The sequence below is a fragment of the Labrus mixtus genome, chromosome 7, assembly GCF_963584025.1.
Source record: "Labrus mixtus chromosome 7, fLabMix1.1, whole genome shotgun sequence".
Taxonomy (NCBI): Eukaryota; Metazoa; Chordata; class Actinopteri; order Labriformes; family Labridae; genus Labrus; species Labrus mixtus.
Genome location: NC_083618.1, coordinates 8,977,710 through 9,002,369, shown reverse-complemented (window position 1 = coordinate 9,002,369; position 24,660 = coordinate 8,977,710). Strand labels below are relative to the sequence as shown.

The 24,660-nt window shown below is 40.0% G+C and overlaps 3 protein-coding genes across 5 annotated transcripts; all 3 read right to left on the bottom strand.

Moving 5' to 3' along the window:
* Nucleotides 1-439: 439 nt before the first annotated feature.
* On the bottom strand, nt 440-5,006 carry LOC132977772 (glycoprotein-N-acetylgalactosamine 3-beta-galactosyltransferase 1-B-like). Its single transcript, XM_061042600.1, has 4 exons — nt 4,810-5,006; nt 4,051-4,321; nt 2,516-3,180; nt 440-2,236 (listed from the first exon to the last, which is right to left on the bottom strand). Exons 2-4 carry the CDS (start codon nt 4,274-4,276, stop codon nt 1,943-1,945), a joined length of 1,185 nt encoding a protein of 394 aa, XP_060898583.1. The 5' UTR covers nt 4,277-4,321; nt 4,810-5,006; the 3' UTR covers nt 440-1,942.
* A 3,815-nt stretch (nt 5,007-8,821) lies between these two features.
* Nucleotides 8,822-16,415, bottom strand: LOC132977765 (glycoprotein-N-acetylgalactosamine 3-beta-galactosyltransferase 1-B-like). 2 transcript variants are annotated; one of them, XM_061042588.1, is made up of 4 exons: nt 15,154-16,415; nt 14,104-14,374; nt 12,569-13,233; nt 8,822-12,289 (listed from the first exon to the last, which is right to left on the bottom strand). In XM_061042588.1, the coding sequence occupies exons 2-4, from the start codon at nt 14,327-14,329 to the stop codon at nt 11,996-11,998; spliced, it is 1,185 nt and encodes a 394-aa protein (XP_060898571.1). In that variant the 5' UTR covers nt 14,330-14,374; nt 15,154-16,415; the 3' UTR covers nt 8,822-11,995. The 2 variants fall into 2 exon arrangements, with proteins under 2 accessions (XP_060898571.1, XP_060898570.1); XM_061042587.1 differs by lacking the exon at nt 15,154-16,415 and adding an exon at nt 14,863-15,094.
* A 2,483-nt stretch (nt 16,416-18,898) lies between these two features.
* c1galt1lb (core 1 synthase, glycoprotein-N-acetylgalactosamine 3-beta-galactosyltransferase 1, like b) lies at nt 18,899-24,603 on the bottom strand. 2 transcript variants are annotated; one of them, XM_061042586.1, is made up of 4 exons: nt 24,063-24,603; nt 23,639-23,906; nt 22,647-23,311; nt 18,899-22,366 (listed from the first exon to the last, which is right to left on the bottom strand). In XM_061042586.1, the coding sequence occupies exons 2-4, from the start codon at nt 23,859-23,861 to the stop codon at nt 22,073-22,075; spliced, it is 1,182 nt and encodes a 393-aa protein (XP_060898569.1). In that variant the 5' UTR covers nt 23,862-23,906; nt 24,063-24,603; the 3' UTR covers nt 18,899-22,072. The 2 variants fall into 2 exon arrangements, with proteins under 2 accessions (XP_060898569.1, XP_060898568.1); XM_061042585.1 differs by lacking the exon at nt 24,063-24,603 and having other exon boundaries at nt 23,639-24,020.
* Between the last annotated feature and the right edge of the window lie 57 nt (nt 24,604-24,660).

Genomic DNA, 24,660 nt, shown 5'->3' with positions numbered 1-24,660 from the left:
TGTTATCATTTAGCTTGGCCTAATATCAACCACAGCTTTTTTTGTAATTATCTGTGCACTGCAGAGATGGGATGTACCCTCAGACTGCTCAGAGAAGATAAAGTAGAGTGAACACATGCCAGTGCTTTATATCCTCTTTATATAGAGCATACAGGCTATAGTATCCTCCCACATCACTTCTCAGATCTCCCTCCTCTCTTCTCTGATGAGCATTAAGAGCTTTGGAGTAGTCAGGCCTGCACAGCCTTGACACAGGCCTTCAATCTTATTAAATGATCACAGCTATTATATCATCTGGAGAAATATGTTTCCAGTTATGTAATGAAAAATGGAAGCCAAATTAAATCATGTAGAAATACTTACAAAGTCTTTTGTACGGTCACTTGAAAATGATCTGACATAACAATGCAATATCAGTTAAACAAATTTAAAACAAATGTACAATAAAATACTTTATTTATAGTGATCAAAGTACCATTCAGTGAAAACAATGCTGCACACCAATAATGTGTGCTCACATACTCACACAAACTCATTTACACACTCAAGGGTATTGACTGAATTGACATTGATAGGAACATAAATATACTTCAATATAAATACACACTGTACACCTTTCCCTTTAATACAATTAGAATGGGTTTGTGAGGACTTGGTGTGTTTATCTCTAGAATAAGAAACCACTTTTAGGAGTTTTGGGCCTCAGAACTTTTATGCGCAGCTTGTAAGAATCAGCACTCATTTGCAAACTAAAACGTTCAACCACTGAATCCTGTCAATGTCTAAAGCTGGTTTCTTGTATTTGGTAATTACTAGATCTTTCACAATATTAGTTCTCTGTTTGGTTACAAAGTAGGTTTCAACAATGTTTAAGTATACATAATATAATAGCAACAAAAAAAAAAGCTCTGACCCGCACATTTTTCTAAAATCAAACATGATAGTAGATAAAATATCAGAAAGAAAATCTCTTCTTCTGATAAAAAAAACACCACAAACCCACCACATCTTAAATCCTGTATCACATCTTGAGAAAATCTTTGGCTTTACTGATTTTGTAGGTTTTCCTGACACTGGTTTAAGGCTGCAAGATCATGTCTGAAATTTGAGTCAAAACAATCGATAGACCTGAATGCTTTTTTTGTACTTTTAAGAAAACATTAACATTGAGCATAGTTTTACTGCTTTATTTTCTTTGCTGCTCCCCTCATTTGTCAGTATCTTTGTTTTCCACTGTTGCATTTATACATGTTGTAGTTATATTACCATGGAAAAGGTCACCATTATGGAACACTCCTCTTCCTCCTGCATGTGATACTCTACGACGCCCCCTTATCTAAACCAAACCGAGTCTTTTGAGTTCAGTGAGCGAAGCTGACAAAAATAATCACCTGTTGTAAGGTTCATCGGTGAAAAGAAAGTTCAATAAGGGCCTGAAAGTCCTGAAATAATATAGAAAACATCAAGAGTTCATGAGTGAAACGGGCTTATGTGTGAATGAAACAAAAGAACTCTAGCAAGTTACATCGCTTTACAGAGTGGTCCGTCAAGTTTGGTGGGTTTGTCATAGTTTAAAAATACTTTTGAAAAAACGTGTTAAATCAATTTTGTCGGATTTGTAGAAAACTTGGTTCTTATAGAAAGTTGATACTTAAAAAAAAAAAAAGTGCTTCACTTATTTTCAAATGACTGAAGCTAACAGAAAGCAGTTCCCACCTTTTTAAAGAAGACACTGTCTTATAGCTCAACCAAACAAACCTGATAATCAACAATTAAATTCCTGAAGGAATTCTTCAGTAACTGTGAAGTAGGAGTGCCTCAGCTGAGAAATATGAGTGAAATGATTCCCTCAATGAGCCAAGAACAACAAAATGAATTAACAAACATTTAAACACTCTACCTAATGATAAGTTTCCTTCACACACCCAAACATCCTTCTGATTTACCCTGATGGAGCAGCAGGAGGGTCTTTACCAGCTGCTTGAGGGGGATCTACATTCTGTCTTTTGTCAGTCCTGGATTGATCCTCCCCGTCTCCTCGCCTGTTTTCCTGAGGAGCTGGCCTGTTTTTCCCTTCCACAGATTTCTCAATACCATAGCCAAGTGGAGCAGGCGGCTGGTAACGGTAACTGTATCCAAAGGCACGCAGGTGATAGGTGTAGTACTCCATTAAATACATTTGTGAAGCACCAACATAGTGGAATGACACTGAAAGGTCCGAGCAGCAGTTTGGACCCTGAGGGTGGAAAAAACAGAACATGACGTTATGCTACAAAGTACAGACTTCAAAGGGTCACATTTTATTTCACTTCCTAAGGGTTTGAATAATTATCACAGTTTCATGCCTATGAGAGAGTACATAACATAAAGCAAATAGTATCAAGTAGTAGCAGCAGTGTTTATTATAGTTAACCTTTCACTGTGGTTTAGATTGTGACTGAATTAAGAAGACTAACAAAAAGCTTGATACCAGTTAAGGGCCTCATCAAAAAAACATGATGTTAACTGAACTTGCCTCTGAGATGGGGTGGTAGCAGTAGCTCCAATACCAGAAGCCCTTTGGTAACTTATGTGTTAGGTGCTTCTCAGGGCGAAGTGGATGAAATGTCTCCCTTTGCATATTGTCTCTGGAGTCCCCAGCCAACACCCCAACTTTCTCCATGCACCGTCCCATTTCAACATCCTCTATAGAGGAAGTGTGAGTGCACACATTGGTTTTAAATCCTCCTACAAATCTTCGCAGAGCTTCTTTGCTCAACACATAGCCTGCCCCACCACTCATGTAGCCCTGCTTTACGAAGGGCTTAAATCTTCGGCCAAAGTAAACTGGTTCCTCGGGTGTGTGGTTGGCGAGAACTAAACGCAGGTTATCTACAATAACATAGGTGTCGTCATCTGCCTTGAGGAACCAATCCGCCTTGTTGATGTGATGCTCGTAGACATAATGGAATGCCTTGATTGTTTTCCAGTACAACTGATCCCGACCCTCCTTCGTGCCTAAGCCCACCGTGGGAAAATCGGGGTCGTCCACAGAGCTCATGAAAATCACAACATTACAGTGGCGACTCCAAGTAGACTTCACATGGCGAGTCTTCTTCTCCAGGTTTCTTGGTGCAGTCATCACCCAGCAAAGAATACGGACCTTTTTGTACAGCTCATCAGCCATGCGGCCGTCCTCTCCTGGTTAGGGAAAACAGGTGCATAGGAGAGCAATGTGTCCATCAAAAAGTTAAAGGTAAACTTCAGCACATTGTCAAACTGGCAAACAAATATTTATTGGCAAAGTTTCGGTACTAGACCTTCATCAGGCAAAAATGTTGTCAAAATGGGCATGTCATCTTAAACAGGAAGTGGCTACAGGCGTGCATCATAATTATGCTCTGAATCATCAAATTAATAATCAAATAAACATCAGCTTCTCGGTTGAGATCACACACACACACAAAAATCTTTTGAGCGTTTGATCAGCTGCATCGTTTCTGATTTTTAGTTTTGATCTTGGTTTGTCTATTGGATCTTTATTTTCCCCTGAACTGAATTTAGAATTGCCTATTAGGGCTTTTGGCAGTTTTTTCAATCTTTTCAGTATAGACCTTCAACTTTTTGCCCGATGGAGGTCTATACCGAAACAGTGTCAATAAACGTTTGTTTGCAAGTTACACAGTGTCCAAGAGTTTACCTTTAAGATAAACATTTGGGGAAAGTGGTCACACTGAATCCTTACAACACACAAACCTACAGAAGCACATTGCATTCACCAAAGAACATAATTTGACACCTCGTAACTATGAGAAAATATTGTGTCTATTTTTTTTTAAATTTGGTGAATGCAATGTGCTTCCGTACAAACCTAGTTAAGACATGCTCTGAATTATTCAACTTGAACCTCTAAAAGGCTGTTTCCTAATGGCGAATTTTGATCTAGTGGTAGTTCAAATTTGGTGAAAGATGTCACATTGAATCCTTACAACAACACACAAATCTAGTAAAGGACATACTCTGAAGAATTAAACATGAACATCTATAAGTATCAGCTTCTATATGGTTTACCTGGATGATGAGGATGCTCCAGATTGAAAAGGGCAGACCTTTCCTTTTTCCATATCTTCATTTCTTCCTCGAGCTGTTCCTGGTCATTGCTGACTTTGTTCAGGTTTGTTCCCTGCTGTGATAACAAAGTGCTCTCAAACCGCACCTGCCGCAGGAAAACATACAGCGTGATGATTCCCACCAGGAAACCAGCGTAGAAGGAGAATCGGTATTTGGGGGCTTTCATGCTGCACCAGATACCTCGCTGTGGGACGTTTCAACTCGACTGCAGCTGAAAAAGACAGGAGAGACAGAACGTAGAAGAAACTAGTTTAATTAAAGGAGCCCCAGACAGGAGCTGTAAACTACACGTCACGTTACTGTGCCTATGTTACATGTGTGACATTTCATTGAAGGTGTGGTTAGAGCAAATGGAAACGCTAGTGAAATTATCTTGATGGTATAAAAAACTTGTATAAGTAGAGCTGTTGGGATAACTATTGTGGCATCTCAGGTCATGTGAAATATTTAAGGATTGCGGATGTGCATCAGATGTGAACTACATATCTCAAATTCTTTACAATGATGAAGACGTGCATTTTGAATAGGCATAACCCGACTTGTGGGTCATGGCAAAAGACGGAAGGAGTCAGAAGTTATCAAAGAAAATTATTAATTTATAACAAAACGATTTAAATGAATGCTCAATAACAAAGAGTTATGAGGTGTGTTTAATCTGTATCATCAGTGTGGCTGTATGTGAAAGCAGAGTGCACTTACATCAAGAACTAAAGCAACAACAAGCGTCAGTCGGGCTGAGGGACAATGAGGGAAACCAGCAGATCTCTGTAGACAAGAGTGCATCAGGCCCAGGTGCAGCTGATACTGTTGGTGAGCCTACAGCTAGGACACACACACACACACACACACACACACACACACACACACACACACACACACACACACACACACACACACACAGACAGACAGACAGACAGATAGATCGACAGACAGACAAAACAGACAGACAGACAAACAGACAGACAGAAAGACAGACAGACAGACAGACAGACAGACAGACAGACAGACAGACAGACAGCAGCAAGCCAAAGTCTCCCAGTGGCCAGTTGGCAAGGTCGTCACTGAATGTAAATAAGTTGTGTAGAGTGCATTAAAAAAGGATCAAAATAAATGTTAATAATCCACAAGATTCTCTGTGAGCAGATGTACCTCCTTTCAGGCTTTGTAAGAGCTGTTATGTGTCACTCCCTATTTAAAGTGTCTATCATATTGAGACTCTCTCTCCACCCAGCTCTGTATTTAAGGTGTGGTTATAGAGCAAATAAAGAAGGCAGTGCAGCTCACATTAATTAGCAGACCAAGGTGGAGCCACTCCAGCAAACAGCTGGCTTGGTTTTAAATCACTGTCACCTCTGCGATCTGTGAGCCCGGACTACAGAGACTGATAGTATGGTATGTTGTTGAAGACTTACAACTTGTCCAACACTGCTGTTGATTATTCTGTGAACAGGAATTTTTGCCTCTATTCTCTCTCCCGAGAAGAAACAATACAGCTCAATCTCCTAAATGAGATCTGAATCAAGGAGAACTCTATGGAGAAAGGCTAGATTTGTACCACCAACCATCCAGTCTTAACCATCAAAGCTGAATGTAGCAGGTAGTCAAATGCCCCCCTTTAACCACCGTAGCTCCAGGTCCACACCAGCGCCTCCCGCTTCCGTAATGCCACTTATTCATCCTGGGATATAAACAGCCAGTTATGGTTCTCATATGCGGTAGCTTTTTCTGTTTTTTTCCCTTCCTTTGTTGTTGCTGCTTTTCATTGTGGTTTTGGTCCAATGCTTTTTGAAACATGCCGTGGCGAGTCGGTGAGATTGCGCATTCATGTCACACATAAGATATAGACTGTTATTATTATTATTATTAAGAATAAATTATCTTCATGCCTCAGGTCCTGTTTTCGACCTGTGTCGGGCAGATGAGGGTTGGCTGCACTGAACTTTGAGGTTGAGCTCAACATCTTATTGTAAAAGGTACACTGACCTAAACTTGTATTTTTGTTTCGTTTGTTTGTGCACGTGGCAGCGCAGCATTTAATGCTGTAAAATATTCTTTTTAGATGGTTTGCCACTTGTTAGGTGTTTTATTTACTTTTCCCTCTTTTGTTTTTCTTAGCCTTATTCAGCCTTGTTTAAATCTTTTGCATTGTTTGGGCAACATTTGTTTTCATTCAAAATGTACTTATTTAGCTTATTTCCCTTTTGTCCCCCTACTCCTGAGTGCATCGGCTAGGTGGTGTGGGCACCGTGGGCGTGAGGGCCGCAGGCGGGGATAGGCGCCACTCACATGCACCCCACTGTCCATGTAGTTGAGGGAGTGTGTTTATTTTCCTTACAGAGCACATATTTATTTTTTGCAGTGTATGTGTGTGTGTGTGTGTGTGTGTGTGTGTGTGTGTGTGTGTGTGTGTGTGTGTGTGTGTGTGTGTGTGTGTGTGTGTGTGTGTGCACACCAGGTCGGGGGTACATGTGTGATGTGTGGCTCCTGTTTCCCCTCTCTCCCTTCACTATTGGACAGGTAAAACGCTGGTCCGACACACATAATATTGGTGGCTAGGGAGAGATTAAAAATGTGCATTAGAGGTGTAGCAATAAAATCTAACGCTAGCTTTAAAGATTTACTTTATTGATCCCCCATCGGGGAAAATATCTTTGTTACAACAGCTCAAAAACAGTAGTATAATTAGTAAAAATAGCAAAAAGTTAAAAAACAAATATATTTACATTAATTAAATAAAGCAAGAAATGACAATAGAGATAAAATAAGACTAGGCAAATAATATAAACACTTTCACTTGTAGAAAGACAGAGGACAGTTCTTATTAAAAAAAAACACACAGTGTGTAGAATTACTGATTGTGATTGTGAACATTATTAGAGTCAGGTGGTAGTACTGTTGAACAGTCTGACTGCAGATGGGATGAACGACCTGCGGTAGCGCTCTGTCTTGCATGGTGGGTGTCTCAGTCTGCTGCTGAAGGAGCTGCTCAGGGCCCCCACAGTGCAGGGGGTGAGAGGGGTTGTCCATGATGGATGTCAGCTTCGTTAACATCCTCCTCTCACCCACCTCCTCTACAGAGTCCAGAGGACAGTCCAAGACAAAACCGGTGCAGTCTGGGGTGACTTCCTGCGGAAGTCAATCAGCATCTCCTTTGTCTTGCTGGCATTGAGCTGAAGATGGTTGAGCTCACTCCAGTCGACACAGTCCATGATGACCTGCCTGTACTCCTGTTCGCTCCCCTTAGACACACACCCCACGATGGCTGTGTCATCTGAGAACTTCTGCAGGTGGCAGCTCCCAGAGTTGTAACTGAAGTCAGAGGTGTACAGGATGAAGAGAAAAGGGGAGAGAACTGTCCCCTGCGGGACACTTTCAAAATTATGGTTCCAATTTATTTTTTGTGTCCAGAAGCCTAAGGGCTTTGTGTACATCGGATACTGTGATAGGAATCAAATTAAAAGACTGACTTGATGGAACTTCAGACACTACAGAATTTGACGTCAATTGAGTGGGGTTCAAGGACTCAAATAAATAACCAGAAGCTATAAAATGTTCATTAAAATAACCAAACATTTCAGTCTGTCACAGATTTTTTGGGAGCCAGTGACAATGCATGGAGGAAACTCTAAGATTTTACTGTTTTCAGATAAAGATCTAATAGAGTTCCAAAATTTGGATGGATTATTTAGATTTTTTGAGGTTTGCGAAAGGAAATGATCAGCTTTGGCTTTTTTGATTTTCATTGTTCATGCATTGCACAATCGCCTGAAGATCAGCCAGTCAGGGTTTTGGTTTGTTTTTCTGGCTCTTGCCCATCCAAGGTTACACTCATGCAGCAGAGTAGACAAATCCGGAGTGAACCATGCATTGCTCCGACATTTGACTCTGGAGCTCTTAAGAGCTTATTCACAATATTGTTAAAACCCTCATGAAAGAAGTTCCAGGCAATCTCAACATCCGTAAAGAGATATATTCATGTCATGGAAGAACCCCTGTTCCGAGAAATGTTTCATGTAACGTTTCACTATGATGCATGGCCTGGTTTTAGGTATTTTAGTATTCCTAACAGTTACAACTACAACGTGGTCACTGATGTCGTTTGCAAATATTGAGGCAGTGGTGTATTTATGAGGGGTATTTGTGATCATTTTCTTGTATTATTGACTGAAAAAACAGATTGACATCTGTTTTAAATGTTGAAAAACACCACTTTGATAATCATGACTGTGTTGAATTGGGCTAGTAGGTATTTGGTGCTTTATCAGCTCATGTTATTATTTAGCAAGGCCTAATATCAATCACAGCTTTTTTTTTGTAATTATCTGTGCACTGCAGAGATGGGATGTACCCTCAGACTGCTCAGAGAAGATAAAGTAGAGTGAACACATGCCAGTGCTTTATATCCTCTTTATATAGAGCATACAGGCTATAGTATCCTCCCACATCACTTCTCAGATCTCCCTCCTCTCTTCTCTGATGAGCATTAAGAGCTTTGGAGTAGTCAGGCCTGCACAGCCTTGACACAGGCCTTCAATCTTATTAAATGATCACAGCTATTATATCATCTGGAGAAATATGTTTCCAGTTATGTAATCAAAAAATGGAAGCCAAATTAAATCATGTAGAAATACTTACAAAGTCTTTTGTACGGTCACTTGAAAATGATCTGACATAACAATGCAATATCAGTTAAACAAATTTAAAACAAATGTACAATAAAATACTTTATTTATAGTGATCAAAGTACCATTCAGTGAAAACAATGCTGCACACCAATAATGTGTGCTCACATACTCACACAAACTCATTTACACACTCAAGGGTATTGACTGAATTGACATTGATAGGAACATAAATATACTTCAATATAAATACACACTGTACACCTTTCCCTTTAATAAAATTAGAATGGGTTTGTGAGGACTTGGTGTGTTTATCTCTAGAATAAGAAACCACTTTTAGGAGTTTTGGGCCTCAGAACTTTTATGCGCAGCTTGTAAGAATCAGCAGTCATTTGCAAACTAAAACGTTCAACCACTGAATCCTGTCAATGTCTAAAGCTGGTTTCTTGTATTTGGTAATTACTAAATCTTTCACAATATTAGTTCTCTGTTTGGTTACAAAGTAGGTTTCAACAATGTTTAAGTATACATAATATAATAGCAACAAAAGAAAAAGCTCTGACCCACACATTTTTCTAAAATCAAACATGATAGTAAATAAAATATCAGAAAGAAAATCTCTTCTTCTGATAAAAAAAACACCACAAACCCACCATCCACTGGCTGTCCCAGAGGTAAGATTTAAAACATGGAAGGGTTCAGTATAGTTTAAGCTGATCTGAAAGCATCCATCTCATTAAGGTGAAGTCACAGTGCAAAGTCATCCATGTAGCAGAAGGCTCATTTAGTCTCAGTTCAGAAGGCACAAGCTAAAAGTCATCTGATGCAGGGAGCTGTGACGTGTGTGTGCCAGGGCCTTCCAGGAGATTGTGTTTTATTACAAACCTACTACTGGGTGTGTCAGTAAATACTCTAACACTGGAGTATTGTGATGTGTTGTAAACTGTATTTAGTTTAAAAACACTTTATTAAACCCACGGCCACTGCCCTGAGGACCACCGCCTCCACACATGGGACCTGCATCACAACCTCTAGGCTATCGGCGCCCCAACAAGGCGATTTTTATTCTTTTGCTAGGACTTCACAAAAAGTATGATAAAATTAGATAAAAAAAGAAATGGAATACACTGCCTTGCATAGAATGGACTGAATGGTAAGCCCCCTGCATCATGACAAGAAACCTATCACCACAGTCTGGAATTAATAAGCCCTACTAATGATCAGAGGCATAGTCAAATGAACAAAAAGGTGAAGAACAGAGAGACTAATGAGAGATACAAAGATTCACTTCATTATTGCTAAGATAGAAAGTAGACTAAAAGTTATGGGTCTGTCTTAAATCCTGTATCACATCTTGAGAAAATCTTTGGCTTAAATGATCTTGTAGGTTTTAAGGATAAATGTTAAGTTAAATGTATTAATAACATTTCCTATTCATCTGACACTGGTTTAAGGCTGCAAGATCATGTCTTAAATTTAGAGTCAGAACAATCGTTAGATTTGAATGCTTTTTTTGTACTTTCAGAAAAAAAACATTAATTCAATTGGTGTGTTCAAATAGTTTGACAAATACTCAGGACAGGAAGCAACAGAAGCCAAACATGACACAGGACATGGCCCGAATGCAACAGTGAACTCGTAATGTTTGACTATTGATTAGAAATACTAGTTATTTGGGTTTTAGGAAGTCCTACCAGGCGTTTCTTTAGACATTTCTATCAATTTTTAACTCATGGAGAAATTATTAGTTGATGAATTAGTAAAGAAAAAATAATCTGCAGCTGAATCTGTTCTGAAATCTGGTAATGAAAACGCATAACTCTAAAAATCTGAAAAGATTGCTTACATATTAGATTCTTGATTTAAAAAAAAAAAATCTCAGAGCAATCACAGCAAACAACAAATAAAGAAGGACTTATTCTTGAACCGTATATTGACTTTAAAATGACACTAGCCTGCATCAGGATAATCCTTTTAAACTCTGCACTAATCCTGTTTGGAAGAGGCAATCAGAGACAGACCACCAGGTTAAGCAGTGTGCACATGACAAGTGTTGACTTATTGCACAAGTTGAGGCACTTTGACTTAGAATGATCTAATTCAGAAAAAAAACCTCCAGATTAGAGATCCATCTGCAATGTATCTTGGCTGTTTTAATCCAACAGTTTTTAATCAACTCAATGTAAATAAACTGGGTCTCATTGTCCTATGAGGCACATAGTTGTCCATATCCACTTTCACAACAGCAATGCACACCTCACAGTTTCCCAACGTTGTCCAAGTGGGGCAAACTCTAATGGTTAAATCTATTCACTTCCACTTTATCCTTCCGGCCCACTAGTAAAATAATACTGTAGCAATAAATGTGTATATAGTCTGTGTGAGCAGGTTTGATGATTGTCTGGAACATTTAGTGAAACGGAGTGGGCAGGGAGTGATGAGTCAGAACAATCGACAGATCCGAATGCTTTTTTTGTACTTTCACAAAAACATTATTAACATTGAGCAGAGTTTCACGGCTTTATTCTCTATGCTACTCCCCTCAGTTGTCTGTATTTTTTTTCCCCACTGTTGTATTTGCTTGCTGAAATTACTTATACATGTTGTAGTTATATTACCATGGAAAGGGTCACCATTATGAAACACTCCTCTTCCTCCTGCATGTGATACTCTACGACGCCCCCTTATCTAAACCAAACCGAGTCTTTTGAGTTCAGTGAGCGAGGCTGACAAACATAATCACCTGTTGTAAGGTTCATCAGTGAAAAGAAAGTTCAATAAGGGCCTGAAAGTCCTGAAATAATATAGAAAACATCAAGAGTTCATGAGTGAAACGGGAAACAAAAGAACTCGCTTTACAGAGTGGTCCGTCAAGTTTGGTGGGTTTGTCATAGTTTAAAAATACTTTTGAAAAAACGTGTTAAATCAATTTTGTCGGATTTGTAGAAAACTTGGTTCTTATAGAAAGTTGATACTTAAAAAAAAAAGTGCTTCACTTATTTTCAAATGACTGAAGCTAACAGAAAGCAGTTCCCACCTTTTTAAAGAAGACACTGTCTTATAGCTCAACCAAACAAACCTGATAATCAACAATTAAAGTCCTGAAGGAATTCTTCAGTAACTGTGAAGTAGGAGTGCCTCAGCTGAGAAATATGAGTGAAATGATTCCCTCAATGAGCCAAGAACAACAAAATGAATTAACAAACATTTAAACACTCTACCTAATGATAAGTTTCCTTCACACACCCAAACATCCTTCTGATTTACCCTGATGGAGCAGCAGGAGGGTCTTTACCAGCTGCTTGAGGGGGATCTACATTCTGTCTTTTGTCAGTCCTGGATTGATCCTCCCCGTCTCCTCGCCTGTTTTCCTGAGGAGCTGGCCTGTTTTTCCCTTCCACAGATTTCTCAATACCATAGCCAAGTGGAGCAGGCGGCTGGTAACGGTAACTGTATCCAAAGGCACGCAGGTGATAGGTGTAGTACTCCATTAAATACATTTGTGAAGCACCAACATAGTGGAATGACACTGAAAGGTCCGAGCAGCAGTTTGGACCCTGAGGGTGGAAAAAACAGAACATGACGTTATGCTACAAAGTACAGACTTCAAAGGGTCACATTTTATTTCACTTCCTAAGGGTTTGAATAATTATCACAGTTTCATGCCTATGAGAGAGTACATAACATAAAGCAAATAGTATCAAGTAGTAGCAGCAGTGTTTATTATAGTTAACCTTTCACTGTGGTTTAGATTGTGACTGAATTAAGAAGACTAACAAAAAGCTTGATACCAGTTAAGGGCCTCATCAAAAAAACATGATGTTAACTGAACTTGCCTCTGAGATGGGGTGGTAGCAGTAGCTCCAATACCAGAAGCCCTTTGGTAACTTATGTGTTAGGTGCTTCTCAGGGCGAAGTGGATGAAATGTCTCCCTTTGCATATTGTCTCTGGAGTCCCCAGCCAACACCCCAACTTTCTCCATGCACCGTCCCATTTCAACATCCTCTATAGAGGAAGTGTGAGTGCACACATTGGTTTTAAATCCTCCTACAAATCTTCGCAGAGCTTCTTTGCTCAACACATAGCCTGCCCCACCACTCATGTAGCCCTGCTTTACGAAGGGCTTAAATCTTCGGCCAAAGTAAACTGGTTCCTCGGGTGTGTGGTTGGCGAGAACTAAACGCAGGTTATCTACAATAACATAGGTGTCGTCATCTGCCTTGAGGAACCAATCCGCCTCGTTGATGTGATGCTCGTAGACATAATGGAATGCCTTGATTGTTTTCCAGTACAACTGATCCCGACCCTCCTTCGTGCCTAAGCCCACCGTGGGAAAATCGGGGTCGTCCACAGAGCTCATGAAAATCACAACATTACAGTGGCGACTCCAAGTAGACTTCACATGGCGAGTCTTCTTCTCCAGGTTTCTTGGTGCAGTCATCACCCAGCAAAGAATACGGACCTTTTTGTACAGCTCATCAGCCATGCGGCCGTCCTCTCCTGGTTAGGGAAAACAGGTGCATAGGAGAGCAATGTGTCCATCAAAAAGTTAAAGGTAAACTTCAGCACATTGTCAAACTGGCAAACAAATATTTATTGGCAAAGTTTCGGTACTAGACCTTCATCAGGCAAAAATGTTGTCAAAATGGGCATGTCATCTTAAACAGGAAGTGGCTACAGGCGTGCACCATAATTATGCTCTGAATCATCAAATTAATAATCAAATAAACATCAGCTTCTCGGTTGAGATCACACACACACACAAAAATCTTTTGAGCGTTTGATCAGCTGCATCGTTTCTGATTTTTAGTTTTGATCTTGGTTTGTCTATTGGATCTTTATTTTCCCCTGAACTGAATTTAGAATTGCCTATTAGGGCTTTTGGCAGTTTTTTCAATCTTTTCAGTATAGACCTTCAACTTTTTGCCCGATGGAGGTCTATACCGAAACAGTGTCAATAAACGTTTGTTTGCAAGTTACACAGTGTCCAAGAGTTTACCTTTAAGATAAACATTTGGGGAAAGTGGTCACACTGAATCCTTACAACACACAAACCTACAGAAGCACATTGCATTCACCAAAGAACATAATTTGACACCTTGTAACTATGAGAAAATATTGTGTCTATTTTTTTTTAAATTTGGTGAATGCAATGTGCTTCCGTACAAACCTAGTTAAGACATGCTCTGAATTATTCAACTTGAACCTCTAAAAGGCTGTTTCCTAATGGCGAATTTTGATCTAGTGGTAGTTCAAATTTGGTGAAAGATGTCACATTGAATCCTTACAACAACACACAAATCTAGTAAAGGACATACTCTGAAGAATTAAACATGAACATCTATAAGTATCAGCTTCTATATGGTTTACCTGGATGATGAGGATGCTCCAGATTGAAAAGGGCAGACCTTTCCTTTTTCCATATCTTCATTTCTTCCTCGAGCTGTTCCTGGTCATCGCTGACTTTGTTCAGGTTTGTTCCATGCTGTGATAACAAAGTGCTCTCAAACCGCACCTGCCGCAGGAAAACATACAGCGTGATGATTCCCACCAGGAAACCAGCGTAGAAGGAGAATCGGTATTTGGGGGCTTTCATGCTGCACCAGATACCTCGCTGTGGGACGTTTCAACTCGACTGCAGCTGAAAAAGACAGGAGAGACAGAATGTAGAAGAAACTAGTTTAATTAAAGGAGCCCCAGACAGGAGCTGTAAACTACACGTCACGTTACTGTGCCTATGTTACATGTGTGACATTTCATTGAAGGTGTGGTTAGAGCAAATGGAAACGCTAGTGAAATTATCTTGATGGTATAAAAAACTTGTATAAGTAGAGCTGTTGGGATAACTATTGTGGCATCTCAGGTCATGTGAAATATTTAAGGATTGCGGATGTGCATCAGATGTGAACTACATATCTCAAATTCTTTACAATGATGAAGACGTGCATTTTGAATAGGCATAACCCGACTTGTGGGTCATGGCAAAAGACGGAAGGAGTCAGAAGTTATCAAAGAAAATTATTAATTTATAACAAAACGATTTAAATGAATGCTCAATAACAAAGAGTTATGAGGTGTGTTTAATCTGTATCATCAGTGTGGCTGTATGTGAAAGCAGAGTGCACTTACATCAAGAACTAAAGCAACAACAAGCGTCAGTCGGGCTGAGGGACAATGAGGGAAACCAGCAGATCTCTGTAGACAAGAGTGCATCAGGCCCAGGTGCAGCTGATACTGTTGGTGAGCCTACAGCTAGGACACACACACACACACACACACACACACACACACACACACACACACACACACACACACACACACACACACACACACACACACACACACACAGACAGACAGACAGACAGATAGATCGACAGACAGACAAAACAGACAGACAGACAAACAGACAGACAGAAAGACAGACAGACAGACAGACAGACAGACAGACAGACAGACAGACAGACAGCAGCAAGCCAAAGTCTCCCAGTGGCCAGTTGGCAAGGTCGTCACTGAATGTAAATAAGTTGTGTAGAGTGCATTAAAAAAGGATCAAAATAAATGTTAATAATCCACAAGATTCTCTGTGAGCAGATGTACCTCCTTTCAGGCTTTGTAAGAGCTGTTATGTGTCACTCCCTATTTAAAGTGTCTATCATATTGAGACTCTCTCTCCACCCAGCTCTGTATTTAAGGTGTGGTTATAGAGCAAATAAAGAAGGCAGTGCAGCTCACATTAATTAGCAGACCAAGGTGGAGCCACTCCAGCAAACAGCTGGCTTGGTTTTAAATCACTGTCACCTCTGCGATCTGTGAGCCCGGACTACAGAGACTGATAGTATGGTATGTTGTTGAAGACTTACAACTTGTCCAACACTGCTGTTGATTATTCTGTGAACAGGAATTTTTGCCTCTATTCTCTCTCCCGAGAAGAAACAATACAGCTCAATCTCCTAAATGAGATCTGAATCAAGGAGAACTCTATGGAGAAAGGCTAGATTTGTACCACCAACCATCCAGTCTTAACCATCAAAGCTGAATGTAGCAGGTAGTCAAATGCCCCCCTTTAACCACCGTAGCTCCAGGTCCACACCAGCGCCTCCCGCTTCCGTAATGCCACTTATTCATCCTGGGATATAAACAGCCAGTTATGGTTCTCATATGCGGTAGCTTTTTCTGTTTTTTTCCCTTCCTTTGTTGTTGCTGCTTTTCATTGTGGTTTTGGTCCAATGCTTTTTGAAACATGCCGTGGCGAGTCGGTGAGATTGCGCATTCATGTCACACATAAGATATAGACTGTTATTATTATTATTATTAAGAATAAATTATCTTCATGCCTCAGGTCCTGTTTTCGACCTGTGTCGGGCAGATGAGGGTTGGCTGCACTGAACTTTGAGGTTGAGCTCAACATCTTATTGTAAAAGGTACACTGACCTAAACTTGTATTTTTGTTTCGTTTGTTTGTGCACGTGGCAGCGCAGCATTTAATGCTGTAAAATATTCTTTTTAGATGGTTTGCCACTTGTTAGGTGTTTTATTTACTTTTCCCTCTTTTGTTTTTCTTAGCCTTATTCAGCCTTGTTTAAATCTTTTGCATTGTTTGGGCAACATTTGTTTTCATTCAAAATGTACTTATTTAGCTTATTTCCCTTTTGTCCCCCTACTCCTGAGTGCATCGGCTAGGTGGTGTGGGCACCGTGGGCGTGAGGGCCGCAGGCGGGGATAGGCGCCACTCACATGCACCCCACTGTCCATGTAGTTGAGGGAGTGTGTTTATTTTCCTTACAGAGCACATATTTATTTTTTGCAGTGTATGTGTGTGTGTGTGTGTGTGTGTGTGTGTGTGTGTGTGTGTGTGTGTGTGTGTGTGTGTGTGTGTGTGTGTGTGTGTGTGTGTGTGTGTGCACACCAGGTCGGGGGTACATGTGTGATGTGTGGCTCCTGTTTCCCCTCTCTCCCTTCACTATTGGACAGGTAAAACGCTGGTCCGACACACATAATATTGGTGGCTAGGGAGAGATTAAAAATGTGCATTAGAGGTGTAGCAATAAAATCTAACGCTAGCTTTAAAGATTTACTTTATTGATCCCCCATCGGGGAAAATATCTTTGTTACAACAGCTCAAAAACAGTAGTATAATTAGTAAAAATAGCAAAAAGTTAAAAAACAAATATATTTACATTAATTAAATAAAGCAAGAAATGACAATAGAGATAAAATAAGACTAGGCAAATAATATAAACACTTTCACTTGTAGAAAGACAGAGGACAGTTCTTATTAAAAAAAAACACACAGTGTGTAGAATTACTGATTGTGATTGTGAACATTATTAGAGTCAGGTGGTAGTACTGTTGAACAGTCTGACTGCAGATGGGATGAACGACCTGCGGTAGCGCTCTGTCTTGCATGGTGGGTGTCTCAGTCTGCTGCTGAAGGAGCTGCTCAGGGCCCCCACAGTGCAGGGGGTGAGAGGGGTTGTCCATGATGGATGTCAGCTTCGTTAACATCCTCCTCTCACCCACCTCCTCTACAGAGTCCAGAGGACAGTCCAAGACAAAACCGGTGCAGTCTGGGGTGACTTCCTGCGGAAGTCAATCAGCATCTCCTTTGTCTTGCTGGCATTGAGCTGAAGATGGTTGAGCTCACTCCAGTCGACACAGTCCATGATGACCTGCCTGTACTCCTGTTCGCTCCCCTTAGACACACACCCCACGATGGCTGTGTCATCTGAGAACTTCTGCAGGTGGCAGCTCCCAGAGTTGTAACTGAAGTCAGAGGTGTACAGGATGAAGAGAAAAGGGGAGAGAACTGTCCCCTGCGGGACACTTTCAAAATTATGGTTCCAATTTATTTTTTGTGTCCAGAAGCCTAAGGGCTTTGTGTACATCGGATACTGTGATAGGAATCAAATTAAAAGACTGACTTGATGGAACTTCAGACACTACAGAATTTGACGTCAATTGAGTGGGGTTCAAGGACTCAAATAAATAACCAGAAGCTATAAAATGTTCATTAAAATAACCAAACATTTCAGTCTGTCACAGATTTTTTGGGAGCCAGTGACAATGCATGGAGGAAACTCTAAGATTTTACTGTTTTCAGATAAAGATCTAATAGAGTTCCAAAATTTGGATGGATTATTTAGATTTTTTGAGGTTTGCGAAAGGAAATGATCAGCTTTGGCTTTTTTGATTTTCATTGTTCATGCATTGCACAATCGCCTGAAGATCAGCCAGTCAGGGTTTTGGTTTGTTTTTCTGGCTCTTGCCCATCCAAGGTTACACTCATGCAGCAGAGTAGACAAATCCGGAGTGAACCATGCATTGCTCCGACATTTGACTCTGGAGCTCTTAAGAGCTTATTCACAATATTGTTAAAACCCTCATGAAAGAAGTTCCAGGCAATCTCAACATCCGTAAAGAGATATATTCATGTCATGGAAGAACCCCTGTTCCGAGAAATGTTTCATGTAACGTTTCACTATGATGCATGGCCTGGTTTTAGGTATTTTAGTATTCCTAACAGTTACAACTACAACGTGGTCACTGATGTTGTTTGCAAATATTGAGGCAGTGGTGTATTTATGAGGGGTATTTGTGATCATTTTCTTGTATTATTGACTGAAAAAACAGATTGACATCTGTTTTAAATGTTGAAAAACACCACTTTGATAATCATGACTGTGTTGAATTGGGCTAGTAGGTATTTGGTGCTTTATCAGCTCATGTTATTATTTAGCAAGGCCTAATATCAATCACAGCTTTTTTTTTGTAATTATCTGTGCACTGCAGAGATGGGATGTACCCTCAGACTGCTCAGAGAAGATAAAGTAGAGTGAACACATGCCAGTGCTTTATATCCTCTTTATATAGAGCATACAGGCTATAGTATCCTCCCACATCACTTCTCAGATCTCCCTCCTCTCTTCTCTGATGAGCATTAAGAGCTTTGGAGTAGTCAGGCCTGCACAGCCTTGACACAGGCCTTCAATCTTATTAAATGATCACAGCTATTATATCATCTGGAGAAATATGTTTCCAGTTATGTAATCAAAAAATGGAAGCCAAATTAAATCATGTAGAAATACTTACAAAGTCTTTTGTACGGTCACTTGAAAATGATCTGACATAACAATGCAATATCAGTTAAACAAATTTAAAACAAATGTACAATAAAATACTTTATTTATAGTGATCAAAGTACCATTCAGTGAAAACAATGCTGCACACCAATAATGTGTGCTCACATACTCACACAAACTCATTTACACACTCAAGGGTATTGACTGAATTGACATTGATAGGAACATAAATATACTTCAATATAAATACACACTGTACACCTTTCCCTTTAATAAAATTAGAATGGGTTTGTGAGGACTTGGTGTGTTTATCTCTAGAATAAGAAACCACTTTTAGGAGTTTTGGGCCTCAGAACTTTTATGCGCAGCTTGTAAGAATCAGCACTCATTTGCAAACTAAAACGTTCAACCACTGAATCCTGTCAATGTCTAAAGCTGGTTTCTTGTATTTGGTAATTACTAAATCTTTCACAATATTAGTTCTCTGTTTGGTTACAAAGTAGGTTTCAACAATGTTTAAGTATACATAATATAATAGCAACAAAAGAAAAAGCTCTGACCCACACATTTTTCTAAAATCAAACATGATAGTAAATAAAATATCAGAAAGAAAATCTCTTCTTCTGATAAAAAAAACACCACAAACCCACCATCCACTGGCTGTCCCAGAGGTAAGATTTAAAACATGGAAGGGTTCAGTATAGTTTAAGCTGATCTGAAAGCATCCATCTCATTAAGGTGAAGTCACAGTGCAAAGTCATCCATGTAGCAGAAGGCTCATTTAGTCTCAGTTCAGAAGGCACAAGCTAAAAGTCATCTGATGCAGGGAGCTGTGACGTGTGTGTGCCAGGGCCTTCCAGGAGATTGTGTTTTATTACAAACCTACTACTGGGTGTGTCAGTAAATACTCTAACACTGGAGTATTGTGATGTGTTGTAAACTGTATTTAGTTTAAAAACACTTTATTAAACCCACGGCCACTGCCCTGAGGACCACCGCCTCCACACATGGGACCTGCATCACAACCTCTAGGCTATCGGCGCCCCAACAAGGCGATTTTTATTCTTTTGCTAGGACTTCACAAAAAGTATGATAAAATTAGATAAAAAAAGAAATGGAATACACTGCCTTGCATAGAATGGACTGAATGGTAAGCCCCCTGCATCATGACAAGAAACCTATCACCACAGTCTGGAATTAATAAGCCCTACTAATGATCAGAGGCATAGTCAAATGAACAAAAAGGTGAAGAACAGAGAGACTAATGAGAGATACAAAGATTCACTTCATTATTGCTAAGATAGAAAGTAGACTAAAAGTTATGGGTCTGTCTTAAATCCTGTATCACATCTTGAGAAAATCTTTGGCTTAAATGATCTTGTAGGTTTTAAGGATAAATGTTAAGTTAAATGTATTAATAACATTTCCTATTCATCTGACACTGGTTTAAGGCTGCAAGATCATGTCTTAAATTTAGAGTCAGAACAATCGTTAGATTTGAATGCTTTTTTTGTACTTTCAGAAAAAAACATTAATTCAATTGGTGTGTTCAAATAGTTTGACAAATACTCAGGACAGGAAGCAACAGAAGCCAAACATGACACAGGACATGGCCCGAATGCAACAGTGAACTCGTAATGTTTGACTATTGATTAGAAATACTAGTTATTTGGGTTTTAGGAAGTCCTACCAGGCGTTTCTTTAGACATTTCTATCAATTTTTAACTCATGGAGAAATTATTAGTTGATGAATTAGTAAAGAAAAAATAATCTGCAGCTGAATCTGTTCTGAAATCTGGTAATGAAAACGCATAACTCTAAAAATCTGAAAAGATTGCTTACATATTAGATTCTTGATTTAAAAAAAAAAAAATCTCAGAGCAATCACAGCAAACAACAAATAAAGAAGGACTTATTCTTGAACCGTATATTGACTTTAAAATGACACTAGCCTGCATCAGGATAATCCTTTTAAACTCTGCACTAATCCTGTTTGGAAGAGGCAATCAGAGACAGACCACCAGGTTAAGCAGTGTGCACATGACAAGTGTTGACTTATTGCACAAGTTGAGGCACTTTGACTTAGAATGATCTAATTCAGAAAAAAAACCTCCAGATTAGAGATCCATCTGCAATGTATCTTGGCTGTTTTAATCCAACAGTTTTTAATCAACTCAATGTAAATAAACTGGGTCTCATTGTCCTATGAGGCACATAGTTGTCCATATCCACTTTCACAACAGCAATGCACACCTCACAGTTTCCCAACGTTGTCCAAGTGGGGCAAACTCTAATGGTTAAATCTATTCACTTCCACTTTATCCTTCCGGCCCACTAGTAAAATAATACTGTAGCAATAAATGTGTATATAGTCTGTGTGAGCAGGTTTGATGATTGTCTGGAACATTTAGTGAAACGGAGTGGGCAGGGAGTGATGAGTCAGAACAATCGACAGATCCGAATGCTTTTTTTGTACTTTCACAAAAACATTATTAACATTGAGCAGAGTTTCACGGCTTTATTCTCTATGCTACTCCCCTCAGTTGTCTGTATTTTTTTTCCCCACTGTTGTATTTGCTTGCTGAAATTACTTATACATGTTGTAGTTATATTACCATGGAAAGGGTCACCATTATGAAACACTCCTCTTCCTCCTGCATGTGATACTCTACGACGCCCCCTTATCTAAACCAAACCGAGTCTTTTGAGTTCAGTGAGCGAGGCTGACAAACATAATCACCTGTTGTAAGGTTCATCAGTGAAAAGAAAGTTCAATAAGGGCCTGAAAGTCCTGAAATAATATAGAAAACATCAAGAGTTCATGAGTGAAACGGGAAACAAAAGAACTCGCTTTACAGAGTGGTCCGTCAAGTTTGGTGGGTTTGTCATAGTTTAAAAATACTTTTGAAAAAACGTGTTAAATCAATTTTGTCGGATTTGTAGAAAACTTGGTTCTTATAGAAAGTTGATACTTAAAAAAAAAAGTGCTTCACTTATTTTCAAATGACTGAAGCTAACAGAAAGCAGTTCCCACCTTTTTAAAGAAGACACTGTCTTATAGCTCAACCAAACAAACCTGATAATCAACAATTAAAGTCCTGAAGGAATTCTTCAGTAACTGTGAAGTAGGAGTGCCTCAGCTGAGAAATATGAGTGAAATGATTCCCTCAATGAGCCAAGAACAACAAAATGAATTAACAAACATTTAAACACTCTACCTAATGATAAGTTTCCTTCACACACCCAAACATCCTTCTGATTTACCCTGATGGAGCAGCAGGAGGGTCTTTACCAGCTGCTTGAGGGGGATCTACATTCTGTCTTTTGTCAGTCCTGGATTGATCCTCCCCGTCTCCTCGCCTGTTTTCCTGAGGAGCTGGCCTGTTTTTCCCTTCCACAGATTTCTCAATACCATAGCCAAGTGGAGCAGGCGGCTGGTAACGGTAACTGTATCCAAAGGCACGCAGGTGATAGGTGTAGTACTCCATTAAATACATTTGTGAAGCACCAACATAGTGGAATGACACTGAAAGGTCCGAGCAGCAGTTTGGACCCTGAGGGTGGAAAAAACAGAACATGACGTTATGCTACAAAGTACAGACTTCAAAGGGTCACATTTTATTTCACTTCCTAAGGGTTTGAATAATTATCACAGTTTCATGCCTATGAGAGAGTACATAACATAAAGCAAATAGTATCCAGTATTAAGCAGCAGTGTTTATTATAGTTAACCTTTCACTGTGGTTTAGATTGTGACTGAATTAAGAAGACTAACAAAAAGCTTGATACCAGTTAAGGGCCTCATCAAAAAAACATGATGTTAACTGAACTTGCCTCTGAGATGGGGTGGTAGCAGTAGCGCCAATACCAGAAGCTCTTTGGGAACTTATGTGTTAGGTGCTGCTCAGGGACAAATGGATGAAATGTCTCCCTTTGCATACTGTCTCTGGAGTCCCCAGCCAACACCCCAACTTTCTCCATGCACCGTCCCATCTCAAGATCCTCTGTAGAGGAAGTGTGAGTGCACACATTGGTTTTAAATCCTCCTACAAATCTTCGCAGAGCTTCTTTGCTCAACACATAGCCTGCCCCGCCACTCATGTAGCCCTGCTTTACATAGGGCTTAAATCTTCGGCCAAAGTAAACTGGTTCCTCGGGTGTGTGGTTGGCGAGAACTAAACGCAGGTTATCTACAATAACATAGGTGTCGTCATCTGCCTTGAGGAACCAATCCGCCTCGTTGATGTGATGCTCGTAGACATAATGGAATGCCTTGATTGTTTTCCAGTACAACTGATCCCGACCCTCCTTCGTGCCTAAGCCCACCGTGGGAAAATCGGGGTCGTCCACAGAGCTCATGAAAATCACAATATTACAGTGGCGACTCCAAGTAGACTTCACATGGCGAGTCTTCTTCTCCAGGTTGCTTGGTCCAGTCATCACCCAGCAAAGAATACGGACCTTTTTGTACAGCTCATCAGCCATGCGGCCGTCCTCTCCTGGTTAGGAAATACAAACATGAATATTCCCATTAAATTCTAAGCATCAAAAACACTGATACATAGTGGCAATGTTAATCAATATGCTGCCCAGGTTTGAGACCTCCTCTACTGCATTTCATTACCCACTCTCTCTCCCTGTTTTACCACTGTATCCACTGTCCTGTCCAATAAATGCAAAGAGCCCAAAATTAAATCAGACACTTTGACCTACTAGAACAGGTGAAAGAAGTGGTCCCATTAATCCTTACAACACACAAACCTAGTTAATATATGCTCTGAATTATTTCAAGTGAACCTCTCAAAGACTGTTTCCACATGTCGGACCTGTATGATGAGGATGCTCCAGATTGAAAAGGGCAGACCTTTCCTTTTTCCATATCTTCATTTCTTCCTCGAGCTGTTCCTGGTCATCGCTGACTTTGTTCAGGTTTGTTCCCTGACGTGATAAAGTCCCCTCAAACCACACCTGCCTCAGGAAAACGTACAGCGTGATGGTTCCCACCACGAAACCAGCGTAGAAGGAGAATCGGAATAAGAGGGCCTTCATGCTGGACCAGCTGTCTCCAGTTTGGTCGTTTCAACTCGAAAGCGGCTGAATAAGAAAAATGGATAAACGGCATACAGGAAAGTGTCATTAAAGTGTCCCCAGTGCGGAGCTGTAAACTACACGTCAAGTCACCGTGTTGGTCAGTGTCACAATGTTACATGACGTGTGAGCTGTTTAACCAGGAAGGAGTGTTTTACTCACCACACGTCCTGCAGATACCATAGCAGCGCTCTCACTCCACAGCTACTTCATTGTTAATGCAAATATCATCTTTAAAGAGGAACCAGTTTCTCCGCTGGACGATAACTTAGCTCAGCTAGCCACACTAAATGACGCTTACGATTAAAAGGTGTATTAAAACATTGAGAGAGCAAATTTTTTTTAAAAAAAGTCAAGCAGATACACTCAAGGATATTCGACAAACAATAGCTGTACTGTCTTCATTACTTAATGGCTCTTAGCTAGACTAGTTGTCGGGACCACAGGCGTTAGCTTCCTGGCTAGTCCGTTATTCCGTCGACTCTTCTGTGCTTAAGTTAGCGGTCCTTCTCGTCTTGTCAACAAAGCTACATGAATCATTACAGAGGAAGCTGATAGACAATGCACACGTTGAGTGTTTGAAATAAGCACAGCACTTTTTAGAGTAACACTTGGACTGAAATGTCAACATAAAAACGACGCTGTAAAAACTATTTCTAACTTATCTAGCTGCTGACTTCTTCCGCCCCCCACTGACAAAAAAAATAAAAATAACTTCCGGTCACAGATTTCAAAAGAAAAGCGCAGTGAAAGCGGAACT

What these genes read in the sequence shown, in the direction of transcription:
- c1galt1lb (XM_061042586.1), bottom strand. Translation starts at nt 23,861, where the DNA reads ATGAAGGCCCTCTTATTCCGATTCTCCTTCTACGCTGGTTTCGTGGTG. An exon ending in GGAGCATCCTCATCATACAG is followed by an intron (nt 23,312 to 23,638) that starts GTCCGACATGTG and finishes TTTCCTAACCAG; the next exon opens with GAGAGGACGGCCGCATGGCT. An exon ending in GCTACCACCCCATCTCAGAG is followed by an intron (nt 22,367 to 22,646) that starts GCAAGTTCAGTT and finishes TTCCACCCTCAG; the next exon opens with GGTCCAAACTGCTGCTCGGA.
- LOC132977765 (XM_061042588.1), bottom strand. Translation starts at nt 14,329, where the DNA reads ATGAAAGCCCCCAAATACCGATTCTCCTTCTACGCTGGTTTCCTGGTG. An exon ending in GGAGCATCCTCATCATCCAG is followed by an intron (nt 13,234 to 14,103) that starts GTAAACCATATA and finishes TTCCCTAACCAG; the next exon opens with GAGAGGACGGCCGCATGGCT. An exon ending in GCTACCACCCCATCTCAGAG is followed by an intron (nt 12,290 to 12,568) that starts GCAAGTTCAGTT and finishes TTCCACCCTCAG; the next exon opens with GGTCCAAACTGCTGCTCGGA.
- LOC132977772 (XM_061042600.1), bottom strand. Translation starts at nt 4,276, where the DNA reads ATGAAAGCCCCCAAATACCGATTCTCCTTCTACGCTGGTTTCCTGGTG. An exon ending in GGAGCATCCTCATCATCCAG is followed by an intron (nt 3,181 to 4,050) that starts GTAAACCATATA and finishes TTCCCTAACCAG; the next exon opens with GAGAGGACGGCCGCATGGCT. An exon ending in GCTACCACCCCATCTCAGAG is followed by an intron (nt 2,237 to 2,515) that starts GCAAGTTCAGTT and finishes TTCCACCCTCAG; the next exon opens with GGTCCAAACTGCTGCTCGGA.